The sequence below is a fragment of the Elephantulus edwardii genome, unplaced genomic scaffold (genome assembly GCF_000299155.1).
Source record: "Elephantulus edwardii isolate Elephantulus edwardi_28Jun2011 unplaced genomic scaffold, EleEdw1.0 scaffold00028, whole genome shotgun sequence".
Lineage (NCBI taxonomy): Eukaryota > Metazoa > Chordata > Mammalia > Macroscelidea > Macroscelididae > Elephantulus > Elephantulus edwardii.
Genome location: NW_006399778.1, coordinates 9,697,970 through 9,720,360, shown reverse-complemented (window position 1 = coordinate 9,720,360; position 22,391 = coordinate 9,697,970). Strand labels below are relative to the sequence as shown.

The following is a 22,391-nucleotide window of genomic DNA, read 5'->3' as shown; positions in this document are numbered from 1 at the left end:
CAAAATCAGGTAAGCAGGAAAGGGCTGGGCGGGGCATGTGCACTGCTGCATCAGGCACAATGCTAAAAGTTCCATGTGTGCTGTCTTGCACAAGAGATTGAAGCAGAGACACCATTACTCCCATTTCACAGATGTGGAAGTTGAGGCTCAGATAAATGTTATCTTGGCCAAGGTACACATGGAAGAGGTGGTGAGGCCAGGGCTTACTTACTGCCTCTCAGTGGGGCTGGAGGAAGAGGGTTTGGGAGGGATGGGGGAAACGTGAAGGGCAGTGACAAGTGAGGGGCAGTGAGGATGGGGGACAAGTGTGGGGCAGGGACGAGATGGGGCTGGACGCACTGGCCAGCTGCAGGGGCTCCGTGGCATGAACACGGCTGGCAGTCTTGGGGTGTCCCCTGCTGGGCATCCCCATAGTATCCTGGCTGACACTGCTCACACCGAGGGCCCTCCGTGTGGTGCTGACAGCCCTGGAGGAGCAGAGAATGGGTTGAGGCTGGGAGTCTGGGGGTCACAGATCACTGGTGAGGAGAGGAAGGAGGGCAGGACTCACTTGGCAGGCACCTGTTTCTGGTTCACAGAGCTCTGAGTGGCCATGGCAGCCGCAGCGTTCACAGGTGCCCAGGTAGAGGCCACTGGGCATGCGTGTGTAGCCTGTGTCACAGTCCTGGGGACAGGAAGGTGGCAGTGGGAGGGATTTCCCCAGCAGGGTCAGTTCTGGGCAGGGGGCACAGAGTTGCCAGAGCTGGGATGAGGCCTGGGGAGATGGGAGAGCTAAAAGAGGAAAGTTGGACAAGTAGGGGTGCAGAGGCTCACCTGGCAGGATGGGCCACGGTACCCCGGCGGGCAGTAACATTGCTCCACTTCCACTGCAGGGTTCTGACCAGTGTCCTCGGGCACAGCTACGTCCATGCTGATGCCAGAGACTCTGTGTACGACGAGAGCACATGAAGAGCACATGAGTGGGCACTTCCTCTGCACCAGGCAAACTATCTCGTTCATCCCCGAAAAGCCCTGTCATGGAGACTGCCCAGATCCCCAGTAAAGTACCCATCCAGAGCTTCAGTGAGCACCATGGCTAGCATTTTACACCTCAAACTATCTCTGGAGACCCTGCCATTCCTTACTCAGAAAGGTTTACCACCTTACTCAGAAAGGTTACCACTTTCCAAGGATGACCAATGAGAGACTGATGCAGAGGACACAAGCCCAGAACAATTCTGCAGGGCGATTCACAATCCCAACCTGCCCACGGGACCACCCTGGGACTGGACTTTCTCAGAAATCAGTCTTTTCAGGTCTCTCTCTCCTGCTTCTGGCTCCCTTACACCTAACAGAATCTCCTTGAGAACCATGGGTACCCAGTTCCTGCTTCAGGGTTACTTCCCTGGAGTCCGTTTGAGGGAGGCATTATTAATATCTCCATCTTACAGAGGAGTTGTTGGGGCACTAAAAAGACCACAAAGCCTACAAGTGGAAGAACTGGCAATGCCTCCTACACCCCAGTCCCCTCTTGCTCTCCAGTCCCAGCCCTGGGCACCTGCTCTCAGCTGGTCGACTGGTGTAGGATGCCTGGATCAGGAGAGTGTCGATGCCTGCGAGTGCCATCAGCAAGTGCTCCCTGGTGGCCGGCTGCCCGTCAGGCCGCTGCCATGCTTGCTGCTCAGAGGAAGGAAAAGTGCTGCAACCCCTAACATTCTAGGAGCATCAACAGCCCAGGGTAGGGGGTCAGCCACCCTCTGCCCAAAGGAAGGGCTGCTCGGAGTCTTGCTCACCTCCCGGAAGGGCACAGTGAAGGTGCTGGGTTGACCAGGGCGAAGCTCCTGAGACACGTGGTGCTCCAGGACGATGTTGTTGCCCTGCAGCACCACCAGGGGCTGCCCGTGCAGTGGCATGGAGCCAGGCTCGGGCCGCTGTGTCACTGTGAAGCGAAGCTCTCCCCCGTAGGAGGTCACCTGTGACACAGAGCGGACAGGGTGCTCAGCGGGACACCCACAGTCACGTCTTGTAGAATGTCTCACTCATCTCCAAAGGCACCGTGACAGTCCTGCTTCCAAGCCTGTGTCATTCATTCCTGCTACCTCCAATTCCTTTCCCATCCCCATGCCCACCTTGTCCCCCCGGAAGCGTGCGGGGAGATTCCAGAAGTAGGGTCCGGATAGGAGGCTGTGGAAAGAGGAGAAGACCAGCTCTCCAGCTGTGGGTGAGGAGATGCCCTCGCTGGTGGTGTGCGTGCCTGCAGTGTTGATCAAGCTGAACTGGGCGGGCTCCTCAGAGGCCCCAAGCACCTGGGAGGAGAAGAGGGGGCTGAGATGGGGACACAGGCCTGGGCCTGAAGCTCAGCATGGCCAGTCTTAGGCTTGGAGGTGCTGTCTCTGTGGCCAACTGCCTCAAACAGGTACCTGGGCACGGTTCCAGGAGGAGCTGGTGCACTGGCGGCTGACGCCCATACAGAAGCACTTGAGACAGCCGTCGGGGTTGCGAGCATTCAGGTTGAAGGAGCCATTGGCACACTCATTGCACAGTCGTCCCACCACGTTGTTCTGTAGGCAGAGAGCTGGGAGCTGAAGGATAACCCCTGCCCTTGCAAGGGCTGCCTGGAGCTCCCGGACTAATGTGCTAGATGGAGACCCAAGACCCAGGGAAGCCAGGAAAAGAGCGGGTCTGAGCAGCACCACCATGTGAACATTCACCGTCATTCCCAATTAGTGGGAGCTTATGCAAACAATTGTTTTTCTTTTTCTCTTTGTCAGGGTACTCATAATTATTTATGGAGTGTTTCATGTGCCCTTTGCTTTACCTTGTTCAATGCTACTAAGCAGGTGAAATCTTCATGCTTTCCAGTGAGGAAACTGAGGCTTGGGGATATGAAATGACTTACACAATAGCAATCAATTTGCTAAGCCTTATATCTTAGATTTAAGATCAGGGCTGCCTGACTCCAAATATCTGTCCAGACCTTTCTTTTATGAACATTTGATTCACCCACTGATTCTCTCTTCTCTGAGCCTCCATTTTCTTATCTGCCAAACAAGGATACTAATAGCAACATCACTGAATCAATATGAGGATTAAAGTACAGTGAAAGAAAATATTCAGAGTAGATTCAATAGTCACGCAAAGAACAACAGATGGCAAAGGAATTGAACCCAGGTCACCTGACTCCCCACCTATGGCTCCTTCCCCTCTGACAGGACAGTCAGCTTAGGGCTAGGCCCCACCCATCAGCCAAGGAGTTCAAGGATGTCTTTGGGGCCTGGGGGGTTGGGCTGGGACTACACCTGTACCTTACAGCGGCAGGTTTCTCCAGAGGTTCCCATGCTGCCTCGCTCATCACAGCGTGCATATTCCTGGTCTGAGGGCACAAAGCAGAGTGTTGGCAGGGCAGGGGTGAACTGGACACAGTCAGGGCACAGGGAGTCAGAGAGGGGTAGAAACCCAAATATCACAGTGTCTGGGCTGGGATCTAGGGTTGGAGAAGGGCGGGGAGAAAGGGCTTGGTAGGTGGGCAGGGAAGGAGGCTGCTGCACTCACTGGAGCGTATGCATTTCCCGCCTGGTTGGATGGGGTTGCCTTCGTATCCGGGGGCACAGCTAGAGAAGACAGGAGACCATCAGCGGCCGGTCCATGTCCCCACCCAGCACAGCTGGCGTCCCCATTCCCACAGCTTTCCCTCACCTCTCACAGCGGCGGCCAGTGTAGCCTGGGGCACATGCATCACATGTGGGTTGGCCATCTGTGTCCAGGAAGCAGGTGTCTGAGAACCTGTGGGTATCATGTGACCAGGCCTTACACCCCCACCTTTCAAATGACTGCTACCCACAGGACAGCATATGTGGCAATACTGTCTCCTTGCCCATCTATTCGTGATCTGCAGCCTCAAGCAATCCCGGGAAGACAGATGGGCCCATTATATAGAAGGGGAAAATGAAGACCAGATCGGCCAAAGGGGATAAAACAACTTAGTGACCAGGTTAGGATTTGAACCCAGGTCTCCCACATCCCTGCTGACACGATGTCCCCGACTCATTATACTCTGCCCACACCTCCCGCCATAGCTGTCCCATCCTGAGCTGGGTCTGACCTTCGGGAGGCGTCGATGTATGGACAAGGACAGGGCCGGCACGCAGTGGATGTGGCCTTTGTGGCATCCCCAAAGAAACCAGCCTTGCATTTGTTGCACTGTGGCCCCTCGGTGTTGTGCTGACAATTCTGGGGGAGGGGGAAGAAGTGGCTGAGGCTCTATAGAGCCCTTCCTTTCCTTCCCAAGCGGTCACACTGGGCCAGATGACAAGCTCTTGGATGCACCTCTGAGACCATCTGGCTCAGCCTCCTCCATCATGCTAAAATTACTCCACAGCTTTCAAGACAGATCCTCTTAGTGATGACAGGGGGCTCACCACCTCACGTGGCAACCTGTCCCCAGATGTCCCACATGCCAACGCTACACAAACCTAAACCTTGGCTCCCACTCCAGATCTGCACACCCTCGCCACTTCTTTTTTTTTTTTTTTCACTCGCCACTTCTGTCCTCCCTCTGGAATCTGGTTTTCCAAAACAGCTCTGGGATTTGGACATAGAATTTTTCCCCTGTCTGAATCTTTTCTTCTGTCGGCTCTACAATCTTATTCTGTGGCATTAAGAAATGAAGTATGGTTGGTGGAAGTGTAAAATGGTGCAACCCCTGTGGAAGGCAGTATGGCATTTTCTCAAAAAGTTGCAAATAGAGATACCATTTGACCCAGCAATTCCACTACTGGGAATATACCCTAAAGAGACCATGACTGCCACTCAAGCAGATATATGCACACCCATGTTTATCGCTGCTTTGTTCATAATAGCAAGAAGTTGGAAACAACCTAAGTGCCCATCAACAAATGAATGGATAGAGAAGCTGTGGTATATTCATGCAATGGAACACTACGCTGCATTGAAAAACAAAGAACTCATGCATTATTCAAAATGGGTGACCCTGGAGGACATTATGCTGAGTGAAATATCTCAGTTAAAAAGGACAAATATAGCAAGGTGCCACTGTTGTAAAATAGGACTGACATTGGCATTGGGGGAGACTGAGAAAGATGGGTTCAATAATGTATACTGCATTGAAACAGATGAGGGAGAAAACTGTTTAAAAGTGATATGTGATTAGGTATTTTTGTCATGATAGGAGTCCAGAACAAAGGCTGCATAGTGGAGTGGACCTAGGGGGAGGGACTGTAAAACAATTAAATAAATTTTTTTATTTTTCAAAGAGAAGAGTGTATGGGGAGGGAGGGGTGGGCAGGGACAAAAATGCAACAATGAATGAATGGAAAACAAAGTCTGTAAATGTTCATTTAAATTAATTAAAAAAAAAAGAAATGAAGTATGCTTTCTAGGCTCCTTCCTTTTAAGGCTGACCTCCTACAGGTCATACTTTAGACAGCACCTTCCAGGATGGGTCTGACCAGTGTGGAAGAAAGTTGGCCCTTCACCTCCCCTGCTCTGAATATTATTATATTTCTATCAATGCATCCACAGACCATGATAGGTTGTCTGGTAGCCATAGCAGTCATTCTAGATGCCTGTCCTAAAGCTTGTGGCACAAAAGAAGCTTAAAGGTTGCAGGAAAGCCTGTGGGCACAAGAAAAGTATGTCCTCTGAAGCTGCCCTTGTCCCCTGTTATTATCTGGTACCCAGTGCCAGCTGGTACTACTCACCAGGCAATGCCCATACACAGGGTCACAGGAGCTGGCATGGCCATTGCAGTTGCAGCCAGAGCAGGTGCCTAGGTAAGGTCCACCAGGCACCCGAGTGAAGTGGGCATCACAGCTCTCACAGGATAAACCGGAATAGCCAATGGGACATCTGCAGAGGTAGAATCAAGAGAATAGTTACAGAAACTACCAGGTTGTGTTCTTTCGCCCATATCCTTCCCCGGGTCTCTGTCCTCAGCCCTGACTGCTCAGGCACCTGCACTCCTCCACACGGTAGGTGCGGCCATGACTGGTGGTGTGGCTGACAGTGGTATCCATCACAACGTCACTCAGCCCCACACTGGCCATCCTGGCGTTGTACACTGTTTGGATGAGCACAGCTTCTAGGCTCTGCAACACCTGTAGCAGCTCTGCTCGCTGCACCATCTGGCCAGACTCGTGGACCCAGTGCTCCTGGATGTGGACGAAAGACAGGAAGTTGCATGTCAGTGTGCACTTCCCAGTCAGCCTCCCTGCATCCCCAGCCCTGCTGGTTCAGGTGCCACTCACTTCTGAGAAGTGGACCTGGCGCTGATTCAGAGTACCAGGCTGGGTGGGTGTGTGGCCCCGGGACAGCAGGCGATATCCAGCACCCACGAGGACCACGTCCGGCCGCTGCACCGGCTCCAGCGTGCCACGGGCCAGCTCATAGCGCACCTTGTAGCGCAGGGAGCCTCCATAGGAGTCCACCTGGAGAGGCAAAGTGGGTCAGGGAAGGCACTGTGGGCACTGTGACACCGTGACTGGCTGCCTCACTGCCCATCTGCCCACACTCAGGACTGTGTGCCTGGCAAATGCATGCAGAGATGAGTGAGACCAGGATTTGCTTTTCAGGGGGCTCAGTCGTGCGAGGATGTGATGATTAATATTGCATCAACTTGGATTTAGCCAAATACTAGACTAGACCATAATGTAACCAAATGCATGATGTAACATAATCACCTTTCCATAATATAATCCAAAGTACAGTTATCAATCAACTGAAAGAGGAGTTCCTTAGGGTGTGTTCTGCCTCCAGCCTATAAATAGCCTGTTCCCCACCCAGGGCAGCAGCCCAGCTCCTCACCTTGTTGCCTAGGAACTGCTCTGGCAGAGCCCAGAAGGAGTCATGGACGAGGAAGCGGCGGGACAGGTCGACCAGCTGGAACTCTTGCTGAGCAACGTCAATCTGCAGCTGGGTGGAGGACAGGGGCGGCATGCCGGGCTGCGAGGGCATGGTCACGTTCACGCCTGCGGGCGGAGAGGGCAGGGCAAGGCTCCTAGGACACTCAAACACTGTCAAAGACCCAGACTCAAACCCTGCCTGAGACATCCACCTTGCAAGAGATGGAAAAGTGCTGTGAGAAATTACATTTAAAGAGAATTCTGGGTCTTTCGCAAAGTCAAGGAAAAAAAAAATCTGTTTTTTCTAGTAAAGTTGTGAAGCAATATTTCCAAACTCTGGGGAAAGTCAATGCCAAGGGATGGAAGCTGGGACCCATCTGGAAAATGAAGGGTCAAAAAAAGGTCAAAGGGATTTTTTGCAGCAGGACGTTTGCAAATACATCTGTGGACTGTTATGGTTGGGACAGTCCTCAGGGGACAGAAGAGTCACAGGGGCTCCAGGCACAGCACTGGACCGGGCTCCTGGCTCCACTAACCTCTACTGATTCAAAGAGCAGGATCTCAGTTTCTCAATCTGTAAAATGGGGGTAATAGCCTATCTCATGGGATTATCCTAAAGCTCAAATGAGCAAATTCGTATTAAATGCTTAAAGAAATACTAAAAAAATATTTTTTCTATTGCCATTGTTGTCATGATGGTCATCCAGTCCAATCCCATCTTTATAGACACTTGTATCTATGTGAAAACACACACACACACACCCTTGTACTAAATCTTTTGTGATATAACGCAGAAACATCTAAGTTTTTGTGATGATAGAAACATTCTCAAACTGTGCTACTCAACACGGCTGCCAATAATCACAGGTGGTTACTGAGCTCTTAAAATATGGCAGGCTCAATTAATTGAAACAGCCACATGTAAGTAGCAGTTACTGCACTGGACAGTGTGGTTCAAGGGGCTGGGGAGCTCACTACCTACAAAATTCCTGCCTGGCTCTGAGCACTTTTGACTCTAAGCAAGTTCTTCCTGACTCTTACGGAGTATGCATCTGACAGTAACTTCTCCCCAGGTTCTGAATGGAGCCCACTGTAACCACGAAGTAGTCTAGTCCCTGTTCTAGAGAGGTCAAGGATAGAACCCATGTCTAGGCCATGCCTCCCCAGGCCTGCTTCTCTTTCTTCTGCTGACATTGTTAGGCCCCCTCCACTCTGGTCACCATTCACATGCAAACCCCGCCTCCCAGAATCCCCATCCACATTGATCATCTAGGATTTCAATTGGACAGGCCTGGGCTCTAGCTCTCCTATAAACAGCTGTGTGACCCCAGGGACAGCCCTCTCAGTCTCAAAGCTCTCATCTCTGAAACAGTAGAAACAGCCCTGACATTGCAAGGATTACTGGCAAGTCTAGGACTGGGTATTCCAGCCCAGGGGGCAGATGTGCATGCTCTTCAGGGGATAGACACGACTATTATCCTAAATAAACTGGAGGATGAGTTTGGGAGCCAACTTCTAATGAATGCAATGTCAAGTTTAAGGCAAGTCACTCTGAGGTTTCTCAATCAGCAAAGGGCTGTAGAAGACAACATTCATTAAGCATGTACTGTATATACCACCACCTACCAAGCCGAAGGTGGTATAGCACTGGTCTGTGCGTTGCTGTACAGAGGTAACTCGTGGTTGCTGTGATGCTGAAGCCTGTGACAGTGATGTGCCAATCGTGGTAATGGGCACCCATGGTGGACAGTGTTGGCTGGAGCTTCCCGACTAACTCAAGCCTGGAAGCAGGAGAGGCATCCACTTCCAAAATGGCTTGCCTCTGGAAACTCTATGTACGAACAGTGTTCAGGCTGTTCGTTCATAGGGTCGCTATGAGTCGTCTATGACTCGATGGCATTAAACAACAACAACAACTGGATATACAGCTAAGCTCTCTACACAGTGGTGCAGAAAATGAAATTCAGCGAGTTATCAGATGTCAAATGACAGAGCTAAGAACTGAACCCAGGTCTGCTTGATATCTGCAGCCATGGCTGCGCTGTCCTTCTTCCTCTCAGAGGGAGAATGAAGCCGACTGTCTGCCTTTCCTTTCTGTTTGGGAAAACAGGCCCAATGAAAGAGGCCAAGAAACTTGCTCTAAGCTATAGCAGTGCAGCCGGAGGTCAGCTTGAGCTAACAAGATGCCAAAGTCTGTGCTCTTAAGCTCTGGGGCCCCAGCATCTCTCGGTCTGATAAGGATGATGACATCAGCGAACACACAGTGGGCGCTTACTACGGACCAAGCACTATTCTGAATGACTGACATATGTTGACTCATTAAATCTTTTTATCAATCTTGTAAGCTGCAGTAGTCTGCCTAGGGCTTGTGGTGACCCTGTGTGTTATGAAATGAAACTGATTCATCAGGTTTTCTTTTTCAAGTGCAAAAATGAGTGTTTCTTTAAAGTGAGCCATACATCCTAATAATTACACATTTTACAAAACTAACAAACATCACAAACTTCAAAAAGCTTCATGAGAAAATATTCCATTAACTGCTCACATACCTCTATAACACGAATTTTAAAAAACATTTCATTCAGGTCCAAGTTTTACAGAGGAAATTAGTTTTCCCTTTCATAATTTATACATGTTTTGTTTGATAATATTAGTTGCAAGCCCCTTAGCAGTGATCTAAGTGAAAGCAGGCTGCCAGGCCTTTCTTCTGTGGCACATCTGGGTACATTCAAACCTCCAACCTTTCAGTTAGCAGTCAATTGCAAACTGTCTGCACCACCCAGGCTCCTATGATAAATTGTTATTGGTACCTTAGAGTGGGATCTGACTCACAGGTGACTCTCCAGTGGAGTTTAAGAGGCAGTAAATCTCATAGAAGTTGATTGTTCATCTTTTTCCTGTGAAGCAACTAGTGGATTCAAACCCCTTGCCTTTGGGTTGGCAGCAAGACTCCTTACCACTAGGTAGTTATTTTTTTTTATTCCCATTTCACAGAGGAGCAAACTGTGATGAAAGATAGCAAGGAACTTGGCCAAAGAGGCTAGACTGGAGTCAGGCTCTAGGCTAAGAGCTTCATAACCTGAAATGGGCAGATTAAAAGTGTGGATCTAATTTCTCCAGAAAGTATTTGTTTTCTCCTGCACATTTCTCACAGAGTTTAGCAGCCCTGTCTCTGTTCACCCAGCACCTCTGTCCAGCACACGCTGCTCTCCCATTTCTGTCATGAAAACCTGTCAGGATTTGATGTCTGCTTCTCACTCACTCAGCTCCCGCCCACTGACCAGCCTACGCACCCTTGAAGTCATCAGGCCGGTCAAAGCGCAGTTGGATATGATCTCGGAAACGGCGGCTGCTCTGGCACATGTTGGTGATGCCAAAGCAGAAGCAAGGCAGGCAGGAAGCGCTGTCCTCCAGGTAGAAGTGGCCATCAGGGCAGGGACCTATGAGGAGGCAGGATCATGGGAGTGGGCTGAGCCAGCAGGCAGCCCTGCCCCCTCCCAGCACCCACCTGCCCCCGAGCCCACACCTCGTTGCGGGATGAGCTCCAGGACCCCGTCAGGAATGCCAAGCACCATGCCACGGGAGTTAATGGCCTCGCAGGTGTAGGCACCTTGGTCTCCCTCCTTCACATCATGGATGGTCAGTGTGCCTCGGCCACCTTCACTGGTCATTGTCACCCTGGATGGCCACCAAGATAGAGGAGGAGGTTAGGCCTGCGTCGCCAGCCTTGCCTCTCCCTCCCCTCATCCTCAAGCCTGCCACACCTAGGATGTGAAGGGATATGACCCCAGTTGAGTCTCCAGTTGATGATGGGGGTAGGCACACCAATGGCCACGCAAGTGAAGGTCACTGTCTGGCCCCGGAAAGCCTGGATGGACTCCTGGGGAGGGGTCACCACCTGAGGAGGCACTGGAGAGATCAGAGCAGGAGTGAAGGGTGTGAGGGGTCCACGAAGGAAGAGCAGGGGATGACCCAAAGGAACAGACTGGGGAAGGGATGTGGAGACGAGTCAAAACCCAGCCCAGGCCCAGCGCCCAGATCTTGCTCCCAGCCCCCAGGTCCCTGCTCACTGCAGCCAAATTCATCGCTGCGGTCGGGACAGTCGCTCTCTTCATCACAGTGGAAGCTGGACGGGATGCACATATCGTTGGAGACACAGCGGAACTGTGTGGGCCCGCACACGTCCTCAGGGCGCTTGGCGGCTGAGAGGCAGAAGCAAAGGGTGTGAGTCCTGGGCCCCACTTCCTACCTGTCTCCAACAGACCACCTTATCCACTCACTCCAGGTGTCCCCATGCATGTAGTCCACAACACACAACTTCCCTCACTAGGTACAGCCATATATTTATTTATTTTTTTTTTAGGCTAAATTCTTTTCCCCCCACCTTTTCTGGGTTGGTTTTTTTTTTTCCCCCTTTTTTTTAAATTAAGTGTTGGTGTTTTTTTTTAAACATTTGGCATTTTTTTTTAAAAAGTGTTTGTGTGTGTGTGTGTGTGTGTGTGCGCGCGCGCGTGCGCTGTCAAATCACATCTGACTAGTACATGAGGAGATTGTCTCTCCTTCTCTGGCAGAGCATCTGGTGGATTTGAACTGCCCACCTCTGGGATTGCAGTGAAGTTTCTTGCCACTAGGCCACCACAGCTCACCTTTAATTAGGATTTTAATGAAAGTTTATCGAGAACTTGGATTTTCATTCATTCATTGTTGCACATGTCCCTCCCTGCTCCCCTCTCCCCAGTTCACTTTTTTCTTTGGAAAAAAAATTCTTTGTTATACAGCCACCACTTTACTATGCAGCTCTTATTCTGGACTCTTGTCATCCCAGTAATACCTAATCATATGTTCCTTTTATGCAGTTCTCTCCCTTGTCTGTTTTAATGCCATGTACATTATTTATCCCCTCTTTTCTTAGTTTCCCCCAACCTCCATATCAGTCCTATTTTTATAAGAGTGGCTTTTTCTTATGACAGTGGCTTTTTTTATAACCTGAGACTCCCAAGGGACTCAATGCTTTGGACTTCCCTGTCACCTAGACACCACTGACCAGCCAGGGGATGCCAACTGGCCTGAGGACAGCCATCTATCAATTGGCAGGGGCCAGATGAGTCCTGGGCCCAGGCCAGCAGGGACTCTACTAGATGGAGACCCAGTGTTCTTCCTCAGGGAGACCAGAGACAGGGACGGAGTGGGCACAGAGGTGTCAGAGTAAAAGCCACACACCCACAAGGAAGGAGCTGAGTGGAAGCCAGAATCATCTGTCAGCACCACTTCAGGGACTTCTGCGTCCGAGGCCCTAACTTTCTCTCTGTGCCTTGTTGAAAGGATTCACCTTTTCTTTTCCATTTCCCTGGCAGAAGCCTCTGAAACAACTTTTTATCCTAAAGCCCTCAATTACTTTTTCTCTCTCATGAGGCCACTGTTGTCAGGCAGTCAAGCAGGCTTAGAGCCACAGGATGGGTTTCTTGAAACTGCCAATCTGACATGGTGCTGCCTCTCCCATGTGTACAGTGGGAACAGACAGGGGAAGGCAGACACTGAGGAGAAGCTGGGTCAGCTGACAGGAGATCAACATGCACTCAAGAGACTTGATCCAGAGTAAAGCGAACAGTGTAGAGATTATCTTTGATCTCGAACTAAAAAACTCACAGGATCAGACATACAAATACAGTGTCTGACTACCCAGCTTCAAGATTTACCATTTCTCCCCCCTGCACGATGGACTGGCATGGGTCATTTTGAGTCAGATAATCATATGATATATTACTCTGGAGATGAAAAGGTGAGGAAAAATGGAGTTGCTTTCATAGTTAAGAAAGCCATTGCTAGATCTATCTTGAAGTACAATATTGTGAGTGACAGGATAATATCCATATGCATACAAGGAAGGCCAATGAATACCACTATCATTTAGATATAAGCACCAACAACCAGTGCCAAGGAAGAGGAAATAGAAGATTTTTACCACCTTTTACAGTTGGAGATTGATCGAACATGCAATCAAGATGCATTGATAATAATGGGTGACTGGAATGCAAAAGTTGGGAACAGAGAAGATTTAGTAGTTGGAAAACATGGACTAGGTGACAGAAATGGAGCTGGAGAGAGGATGATCAAATTTTGCACAATCAATGACTTATTTATTCATTGCAAATACGTTTTTTAAGAGACATAAACGCAGGTTATATACATGGATTTCACCTGATGGTATGCATAGCAATCAGATTGATTACATCTGTGGAAAGAACTGCTGGAGAAGCTCAATATCAGCTGTGAAAACTAGGCCAGGAGCTGATTGCAGAACAGACCACCAATTACTCATATGCAAGTTCAAGCTGAAGTTGAGGAAAATTAAACCAAGTCCACGGGAACCAAAATATGACTTTGAGTCTATCCCCCCAGAATTTCAGAACCATCTCAGGAACAGGTTTAAAGCCTTGAACACTAATGAGCGAAGACCAGACGAGTTGTGGGAGGATATCAAGGGTATCATCCAGGAAGAATGCAAACGGTCATTGAAAAGAAGAGAAGACCAAAATGGATGTCAGAAGAGATTCTGTGTAGATGTTCATTGAAATGAAAAATAAAGAAATTAAAAAAAAAAAAGAAGAAGAGATTCTGCAAATTGCACTGGAGCGCAGAGAAGCCAAAGCACAAGGAAGAACTCAAGATACCAAAGAGTTGGATAGAAGATTTCAAAAAGCAGTGCGGGATAACAAAGTAAAATATTACAATGAAATGTACAAGGAGTTGGAGTCAGAAAATCAAAAGGGCCGAACTCGCTCAGCATATCTTAAGCTCAAGGAACTGAAGAACAAATTCAAACCTTGAGTTGCTATAAACAAGGATGCTTTCGGCAGAATATTAAATGATCCAGGGAGTATTAAAAGAAGACGGAAAGAATATACTGATCACTGTATCAAAAGAAATTGGCAGACACAGAAGAATTTCATGAAACAACATATGAGCAAGAGCCTAGGTGATGAAGGAAGAAGTTCAAGCTGCTTTGAAGGAAATAGCAAAAAATAAGTCCCCAGGAATAGACAGTATACCAACTGACATATTTCAGCTAACAGATGCTGCACTGGACGTGCTCACCAAGTTGAGCCAAGAAATCTGGAGAACAACTGACTGGAAGAGATCTATATTTGTTCCCATCCCAAAGAAGGGTAACCCAACAGAGTGTGGAAACTATAGAACAATCTCATTAATTTCACATGCAAGCAAGATTCTACTGAAGATTATACAAAAAGGACTGGAACAGTATATCAGCAGAGAACTGCCAGAAGTCCAGGCTTGGTTTAGAAGGTGTCATGGTACTAAGGATATTGTAGCTAATGTTAGATGGATCTTGGCTGAAAGCAGGGAATAACAGAGGAATGTATATCTGTGTTTCATTGACTATGCAAAGGCATTTGACTGGATCATAACAAACTGTGGCTGACTCTCAGAAGAATGGGAATCCCAGAACACTTGATCGTGCTAATGAGAAACCTATACTTGGACCAAGAGGCAGTCGTCAGAACAGAGCATGGAAACACTGCATGGTTCAAAATTGGAAAGGGTGTGCACCAGGGATGTGTCCTGTCTCCATACCTTTTTAACCTGTATGCAGAACAGATTATCTGGGAGGAGGGGTTCTATGAGGAGAAATGTGGGGTCAAGATTGGTGGAAGATCTATCAACAATCTGTGATATGCAGATGATACAACCCTGCTTGCTGAAACTGAGGAGGACCTGAAGCGCTTGCTGCAGAGCGTCAAGAACTGCAACCTCCAATATGGATTGAGGCTCAATATCAAGAAGACAAAGATTCTCACCACTGGGCCAATTGGCAGCATCAGGATGGATGGTGAAGGGATTGAGATTGTTCACAGCTATAGTTTGCTTGACTCCACAGTCAAGACTCTCAGCACCAGTAGCCAGGAAATGAAAAGATGTATTGCAATAAGAAAGTCTGCTGTTAGGGACCTCTCCAAAGAACTGAAGAGAAATGGTGTCTCTCTGGAGACAAGGTGTGCCTGATACAGGCCATGGTCTTTGCAATCACTTGTTATGCATCAGAGAGCTGGACAATGACTAAGAAGTATAGAATTGATGCCTTTGAGCTGTGGTGCTGGAGAAGAGTATTGAGGGTACCATGGACTGCTAGGAAAACAAACAGATTCATCCTGGAAAGGGTTAAACTGGGTGGCTCCTTGGAGGCAAAGATTCTGAGGCTCCGTCTAACATACTTTGGATATGTTGTAAGGAGGGACCGGTCCTTGGAGAGGGACATCATGCTTGGTAGGGTGGAGGGACAGCACAGAAGGGGAAGGCCCTCTATGAGGTGGATTGATTCAGTGACTGGGGCAATTGGGATGGGTGTATAGGAGATGGTGTGATTGGCACAGGACAGAGCAGAGTTTAGGGCTGTTGTACATAGGGTTGCTATGAGTTGCAAGCAACTTGATGGCACATAACAACAACAACAACAGCACCTGTCATGTCACTGACTGATGGATAGACAGGCAATGCATTGGCTGATGCTTGGTTGGATGGATGGATGGATGGATGGATGGATGAGAAGGAAGGATGATGAGCAGATAAACAAATGGGCAGATGTATAAAGAGCCAGGTAGATAACGCAATGGAGAGAAGAAAGCTTGAATGAGCAGGAAGAAGGATAAGAGGAAGGGAGAATGTTAAATAACTGGCAAGTGGGCAATGAAGAGCTGAATGTATGATTAGATGGATGAGTAGTAAAAATGAAAAGTAGAATATTAGACAGGCTGATGGGAAGAGATGAACAACAGATGGATCATCAACTGGATGGCTAGAAAAACAAGTGTGTGGGAAGCAGGCTATTAGACAGATGAGTGAATGGATGGGTAGATGCAGAGTTAGGTATGTGGATGAATAAATACTGAGAGAAATTCTTGACAAAACTCTCTAGACCACTTAGGGTAAGGCTATGTTGTTGTTGTTGTTGATTGCCTTGAAGTTGAGCATGACTCATAGTGACCCTATGAACAGAAGGCCTGAAGCCTTTCTATAACTATCGACATTTATCAAAGTTCTTAGAGTTTCCAGAGGCATGGTGTTTAGGAAGTGGATGCCAAACCTGCTTCCAAACCTGTCGTAGTATGTTATTGTTGTTATGTGCCATTGAATCACCAGTGATGTATAGCGACCCTATGTACAGCAGCTCTGAACCTTTCCCTGTCCTGAGCCAGTCTCACTAATTCTGACACACCAATCCCACTGCCCCAGTTACTGTATCAAGTTACTGTATCAATCCATCTCATCCGGGATCTCCCACTCCTGCACTGTTCGCCTACCCTTCCGAGCATGATGTTCTTCTCCAAGGACCGATCTCTCCTGGCCACGTGCCCAAAGTAATTGAGGCATGTCTTCAAAATCCTAGCCTCCAAGGAGAGACTTGGTTTCACCTTTTCAAAGACACACCTATTTGTTTTCTTGGCAGTACATGGTACATAGGTTCAAGACACTTCTCCTGCACCACTTGGCTCCCACATATATCAAGGACCTCATCACCAAGGACCACAAAATGCAAAGTCATCTTGGCTGGTCATCTAATCCACACAAAAGCACCAACACCAAACAGTAATGTTAACAAAAATGAAAAAATAAAGAGCAATTATCTCTAAGCACTCTAGCTACAGCACCTGTTATGAGGGCCAGCTCAGAACTCATAGCCCTGACTACAGAGGTGAGAGAGAAAGAGAGAGTGAAGCGCCTTAAAGCCTGCCCAGGGCCTTCACCATTCATCCAGCCGCAGCCAACAAACGTGTCCAAGACAGGACAGGGCAGGGACAAGCTCAACTTGGGGAGGCCCCCCAAACTCTCTACTCTGTACTTACTACAGTTGACCTCGTCGCTGTGGTCTTCGCAGTCATAGTCTCCGTCACAGCGCCACAGCTTGAAGGCACAGTGCCCGTTTGCACAAAGGAACTCATTGGGCTCACAGAGCGGCGAGGGACCTGGGTTGAAGCAGGCTCAGTTCAGCCAGTGGCCCTCCTCCCCTGCCTCCCTCCACCCCCAGCACTCTCACTCCCACCCGCCAGGTCTTCACCACAATTCAGCTCATCGCTGCCGTCCATGCAGTCCTCCTGGCCGTCACAGAGGTAGTCTTTGAGGATGCACTGCCCATTGGGACAGGTGAATTCGTGGGACCCACAGGGTCTGCTGTGCTCAGGAATCAGAGGCCTGGGAGCAGGGGTTTCTGGTGGCTGCCGCATGATTGGGTCCCCTGGTTCGCGTTCTAGAGGTGATGTCTCCACCACAGCGGGTGCCTTGGTGCTTGAAACTGGCTCCTCTGTGAACAGAGCCTGCTTTGAGCTGGCAGGAGGAGGTCCCCTTTGTCCCTTGCTCTCCACATCCCCTAAAGACTACTTCCATCCCATCTGGTCCATCTCATCCTGACCCTATTATCCACTTTTCCCTTGTCCCTATGCTTGACTAAACCCTTGGAGTCTCCAGATTGACTCTGAGACCCAAACTTAACCCTTGATCCTTCCCTGGGTCATGGGAACTTATACCCCTAGAGAGCTTCTCACCACAATTGAGCTCATCAGACATGTCCCTGCAGTCAGGTCGCCGGTCACAGCGGTACTCCAGGGCCACACACTCGTTGTGGCTGTGGCAGGCAAACTCGGCCTCGGTGCATGCCCTTGACACCTGGGGAGGCACTGTGGGCGGTGGGAATCAAGAGGTGGGGAGTCAAAGGTGGCAGGGAGGTAGAGGGAAGGGCTGAGGGAGGGCGGCAGGCACCACAGGGCTGGAGCGGGAAGCAGTGCCCTGTGCCAGGCCACCTGCTTTCTGGCAGCCACCAGAGCCAGGAGCAAAGAGCACGGAGATGGTGAACACACAAACCACGGCACACATGGCACACAGACACATAGCAGTGGCCTCAGATGACATGCCACCCATGTGCAACAACACATCACACTCATGCAGGCCACAACCTGGCCCAGTGAGGGTGAAGAAGGGGAGAAGGGGCGGCTTGCGGGCTGTGCCCAGCCTTCTTGCCCTCATCCTTCCTTCTCCTCTAGCCATTAACTGCTCTAGTTCTCCAGCTGGGTCTGGGCCAGGTCCACACTCTCACCTGGTGTCACTGCAGCCGCCACTGCGGCCTGGGGGGACTGGGGTGTCTGTGCTGGAAAGGAAGGTGAGGTCAGCAGCCGCTCACTTTGGATCTGGGAGGTGCAGGCTATGGTCTTGGTGGATCTCTTTTGCTCAGGGGATTCAAATAAAAGTTGGGGGGAAAGGAGACTAGACCCCCATAAACTTAGGTCTGGGGGCACCAAAGGAGAAAATTTGGTATTTGGTCGCACTGAGGTCAAGCGTGCAGAACTAGGTAAGAGACGATTTCAATTCCGCCTCCCCCTACTTTCCTTCAAAGCAGGAGTGGCATCCACTTCCTAAACAACATGCCTCTGGAAACTATGAACTCTGATAAATGTCGATAGTTGTAGAGAGGCTTCAGGCCTTTTGTTCATAGGGTCTCTATCAGTCATGCTCAAATTGGAGGCAATCAACAAGAAGATCACTTTCCTTCCAGGTCTGGAAAGACTGGCATAGACTCAGGGCTTATTTTAAATTGTGGCTTTTTCAATGTCTGCCTATGTGATTCTGGACAAGTCATTTTTCCTTCCTAAGCCTCAGTTCCCTTATCTATAAAATAAGAATAACATCTACTTCAAGGACTCTCGACAGCACAATGATTAAATGCTTGGTTGCTACCTGAAAAGTTGGTGGTTCAAATTCAGTGGTTCTATGGGGAAAAGACCTGGAGATTTGTTCCTCCTAAAGATTACAGCCTCAAAAACTCAGGTTGTAATGCGTAATAAATCAACCTGACAACACATACCAACAATAAAATTTCCTGGTGTGAAGATTAACTGCTGTTGTTACGTGCCACTCACTGGGTCAGAACCAACTCACTGAGACCCTCCAGTGAGCTTTTGGAGGCCATTAAATTACATGAGAGGAGACTGCTCATCTTTCTCCTATGGAACCACTGGTGGACTCAAACCACCTCCCTTTGAATTGGCAGTGCAACTCCTCACCCACCAGAGCTACCTAAATGAAGACTGAATGGGAGGTTGAATTTAAGAGCATTAGTTTAGCCCTAGCCAGTGCTCAATAAACAATGGCTGCTTTTTACCAAACGTAAATGTGTTTTAAGCCCAAAAGTGCTATATGAAGAAAAGAATTACTATCTGTTAGGAATGTATAGAAGGTCATATATACCGAACAGAAATCAGGTTTAACATTTATCAGAGAAACAGACTATCTCTACCCAAACCAAGGTTGCGAAAAGATTGACAGGGCAGACACTAACGGTAGTAAGCTCCCTGTCCGTGGTGGTGTGCAAGTTGAACCTAGAAGAGCTCATGGTGGAGACACTGAAAGGGGACCCAAAGAAGTTCAAGAACTGAAGAAGTTGACCCTGCACAGGCTCACCTGTGCCCAGGCGTCGGAACTGGAAGCCCTGGGGAGAGGTGATGTAGGAGGCAATGGAGCTGCTGGAGATGACCGAGTGCAGCACGTCCTGAATCTGAGCCCCATCGGCGTTCCCTTCCGAGCCCACATCCAGCTCCACAAAGACCCAGCCATCCAGCTCTCTAAGAATGGGGATGAGGCAGGGGTGAAAAAGACGCCTGCAGCTCAGAAACTCCAGCAGCCCCCTGGTCCATGCTCAGCCCTGGGCTCCTGACATTTCTCTGTTCCCGAACCTTTACTCAGAGCAAGGCAATTCAGGGTCCAAACGATTCCACACCAGAATTCAGTTCCTGAATTTCCACCAACAGAGATTCATCCCATTAAACCTCCCAGTTTGAATCCAGCTCCCCTGCAGGCTGCCCCCCAGTCCCGTGCCAGGTCCCCAGGGGACCCTCCTCACTTGATGAACACCACACTGACAACCTGGTCTCCAGGGATCTTCAAGTACTCCGACTCCAGCTGGAGAGGGACACAGTACCACAGAGCACCATGAGCCTCCAGACCTCATTGCCCCATCCCGCCCTGCCTTGCCACACCTGGGGAACCCCCAAACCCTTTCATCTCACTCACCGTGTCTACCACAGCTTCAGACACCTCTCGGAACTCCACGGAGCCTGCATCCTCCAGCTTGGGGCTGTAGTCGATGGAGCGTGTGAAATTAACCAGGGCCCGGAAATAAACTGTGGAAAGAAAGTATCGCTGTGGAGGCTGGGCCTCAGATAGCTGAACAGTGGATGAGGGTGGGAAATGGTTTCTGGAGGTCTACACACAGGGTAATATCTGTGTGTCAAGAGCCAGGCCCAACACTGCCACTCAGCTTCTGAAAGGCCGCCTTATGTGCAATATCAAGACCCTTCCCTTGAGTGAGGGGCTTTCACTAGCAGGGAAAGTGTCCATAATATAGTCCACAAAGACAATGTTTCTACATCTTTCTTTGGGAAGTAGCAACTGGGGTCTTAAAAGCTTTTGAGCAGCCATCTAAGGTGCTCTCCTTGCTGGTCTCTCCTTGTCTGGAATAAAGAGCAAGGAGAAAAAGCAAAGATACATTTGCAACAGTTAGTCCAAAGGCTTTATGGACTATGTGACCCTGAGACCAGAAGAGCTAAATGGTGCCCAGCTACCACTGCTGACCACTCGCAAAGGGAAAACAGAAGATGCTAGATAAAGTGGCGGAGGTGAGATACGTAGAACAAAGCTAAAAATATTAAAAAGGCCAGTCTTACTGGTCTGATAGAAACTGGTAAGACCTCTGAGACTGTGGGTCTGTGTCACCTTTCAAACATGTGGAGAAACTTTGGGCCAAACGACGGACAGGCTTACAGGGTGACCAATAACACAAGGAAGGCACTAGCTCTTCATAATAACTAACCATATATAGTCAAAAGAGCAGCATTTGCCAGGATATAGGCTTGAAGGCAGATGGGGTAAAAGATTAATGGAAATCAGAACTACAAAGGAAGAACTGGGAACAGTATGACTACACTGTGGATATTGTACATAATACTGTAACAACAAAATATGTATGAATGAGTAAATGAAAACCAATATGCTTTGTAAACTTTCAGTCACTATACACACACACACACACACACACACACACACACACACACGTTTTTATATTGTTGTTGTTACATGCTGTAGAATTACCTGTGACCCATAGTGACCTATGTACAGCAGCTCTGAATCCTTTCCTGTCCTGAGCCAATCTCACTAATTCTGATACACCAACCCCATTGCCTCAGTTACAGTATCAATCCACCTCATCCGCAGTCTTCCTCTCCTGCACTGTCCCTCCACCCTTCCAAGCATGATGGCCTTCTCCAAGGACTGGTCTCTCCTGGCCATGTGCCCACAGTATATGAAAAGAAGATTCAAAATCACCCTCTCCAAGAAAGAGGAATTTGTTTTCTTGGAAATCCATGGTATGTTCAAGACTCTTCTCCAGCACCACAACTCAAAGGCATCAATTCTTCTTCTGTCATCCTTAGTCTTGTCCAGCTCTCTGGTGCATAGCAAATAATTGTGAAGACCATGGACTGGGTCAGGCATACCTTAGTCTCTAGACTGACATCGTTACTTTTCAGCACTCAGGAAAAGTCGCTGACAGCAGATTTTTCCAATGCAATTAATCTTTTAATTTCCTGACTGCTGGTGTTAAGAGTGTTGACTGTGGAGCCAAGCAAGCTGTAATTGTTAACAATCTCAATCTCTTCTCCACCTATCGAGTGCTGTCAATTGGCCCAGTGGTGAGAATCTTTTGTCTTCTTGATGTTGAGCTTTAATCCATATTGAAGAGTACAGTCCTTGACCTTCTGTAGCAAGCACTCCAGGTCCTCCTCAGTTTCAGCAAGATTGTGTCATCTGCATAACAAAGGTCACTGATGAGTCTTCCTCCAATCCTGATGTCACATTCCTCCTCATAAAGCCCTGAATGATCTGTTCTGTATATAGATTGAAAAGATATGGAGACAGGATGCATCCCTGATGCATTCCTTTTTGATTTTGAACTATGCAGTGTTTCCCTGCTCTGTTCCGAGAACTGCTTTCTGGTTCAAGTATAGGTTTCACATAAGCACAGTCAAGTTTATTGTGATCCACATAGTCAAATACCTTTGCATAGTCAATGAAACACGGACATTCCTCCGGTACTTTTAGCTTTCTGCCAAGATCCATCTGACATTGGTAATAATGTCTCTAGTGCCACGACCTCTTCTAAACCCAGCTTGTATTTCTTTTGGATAATCTTCAGCAGGATTTTGAGATATATATACATACGTACATACATATATGTATATGTTGTGTGTGTGTGTATATATATATATGTTGTGTATATGTGTGTGTGTGTGTGTGTGTGTGTGTGTGTGTGTGTGTGTGTGAATGCCTTCAAGTCGAGCATGGCTGACTCAGTGGTGAAGGGAAATCTGATGATGGCACAGTGGTCAAGCTTGTTTCTCCTGGGGGTGCTCTTCCAGGGATATTTGGGCTGCCTTCGGAGTCTCAGCGTCTTAGGCCGCCGGAAGGTATGTGACGTGCGGATCTTCTTTTTTT

The 22,391-nt window shown here is 48.7% G+C and overlaps 1 protein-coding gene across 1 annotated transcript in view; it reads right to left on the bottom strand.

Moving 5' to 3' along the window:
- The window catches only part of HSPG2 (heparan sulfate proteoglycan 2), a 106,495-nt gene that overhangs the window by 44,885 nt on the left and 39,219 nt on the right, over window positions 1–22,391 (bottom strand). Inside the window, exons 4-28 of the mRNA XM_006883669.1 lie at window positions 19,914–20,023; window positions 19,744–19,802; window positions 19,305–19,465; window positions 17,396–17,527; window positions 16,912–17,154; window positions 16,700–16,819; window positions 10,910–11,041; window positions 10,604–10,748; window positions 10,348–10,517; window positions 10,133–10,279; window positions 6,802–6,965; window positions 6,246–6,425; window positions 5,953–6,149; window positions 5,700–5,847; window positions 4,082–4,209; window positions 3,676–3,762; window positions 3,532–3,590; window positions 3,285–3,352; window positions 2,400–2,540; window positions 2,109–2,285; window positions 1,773–1,952; window positions 1,538–1,656; window positions 814–925; window positions 551–664; window positions 340–467 (exon numbers count right to left, since the gene is read on the bottom strand). Coding sequence (XP_006883731.1) covers window positions 340–467; window positions 551–664; window positions 814–925; window positions 1,538–1,656; window positions 1,773–1,952; window positions 2,109–2,285; window positions 2,400–2,540; window positions 3,285–3,352; window positions 3,532–3,590; window positions 3,676–3,762; window positions 4,082–4,209; window positions 5,700–5,847; window positions 5,953–6,149; window positions 6,246–6,425; window positions 6,802–6,965; window positions 10,133–10,279; window positions 10,348–10,517; window positions 10,604–10,748; window positions 10,910–11,041; window positions 16,700–16,819; window positions 16,912–17,154; window positions 17,396–17,527; window positions 19,305–19,465; window positions 19,744–19,802; window positions 19,914–20,023 — 3,421 coding nt within the window. The remainder of the gene's footprint in view (window positions 1–339; window positions 468–550; window positions 665–813; window positions 926–1,537; window positions 1,657–1,772; window positions 1,953–2,108; window positions 2,286–2,399; window positions 2,541–3,284; window positions 3,353–3,531; window positions 3,591–3,675; window positions 3,763–4,081; window positions 4,210–5,699; window positions 5,848–5,952; window positions 6,150–6,245; window positions 6,426–6,801; window positions 6,966–10,132; window positions 10,280–10,347; window positions 10,518–10,603; window positions 10,749–10,909; window positions 11,042–16,699; window positions 16,820–16,911; window positions 17,155–17,395; window positions 17,528–19,304; window positions 19,466–19,743; window positions 19,803–19,913; window positions 20,024–22,391) is intronic.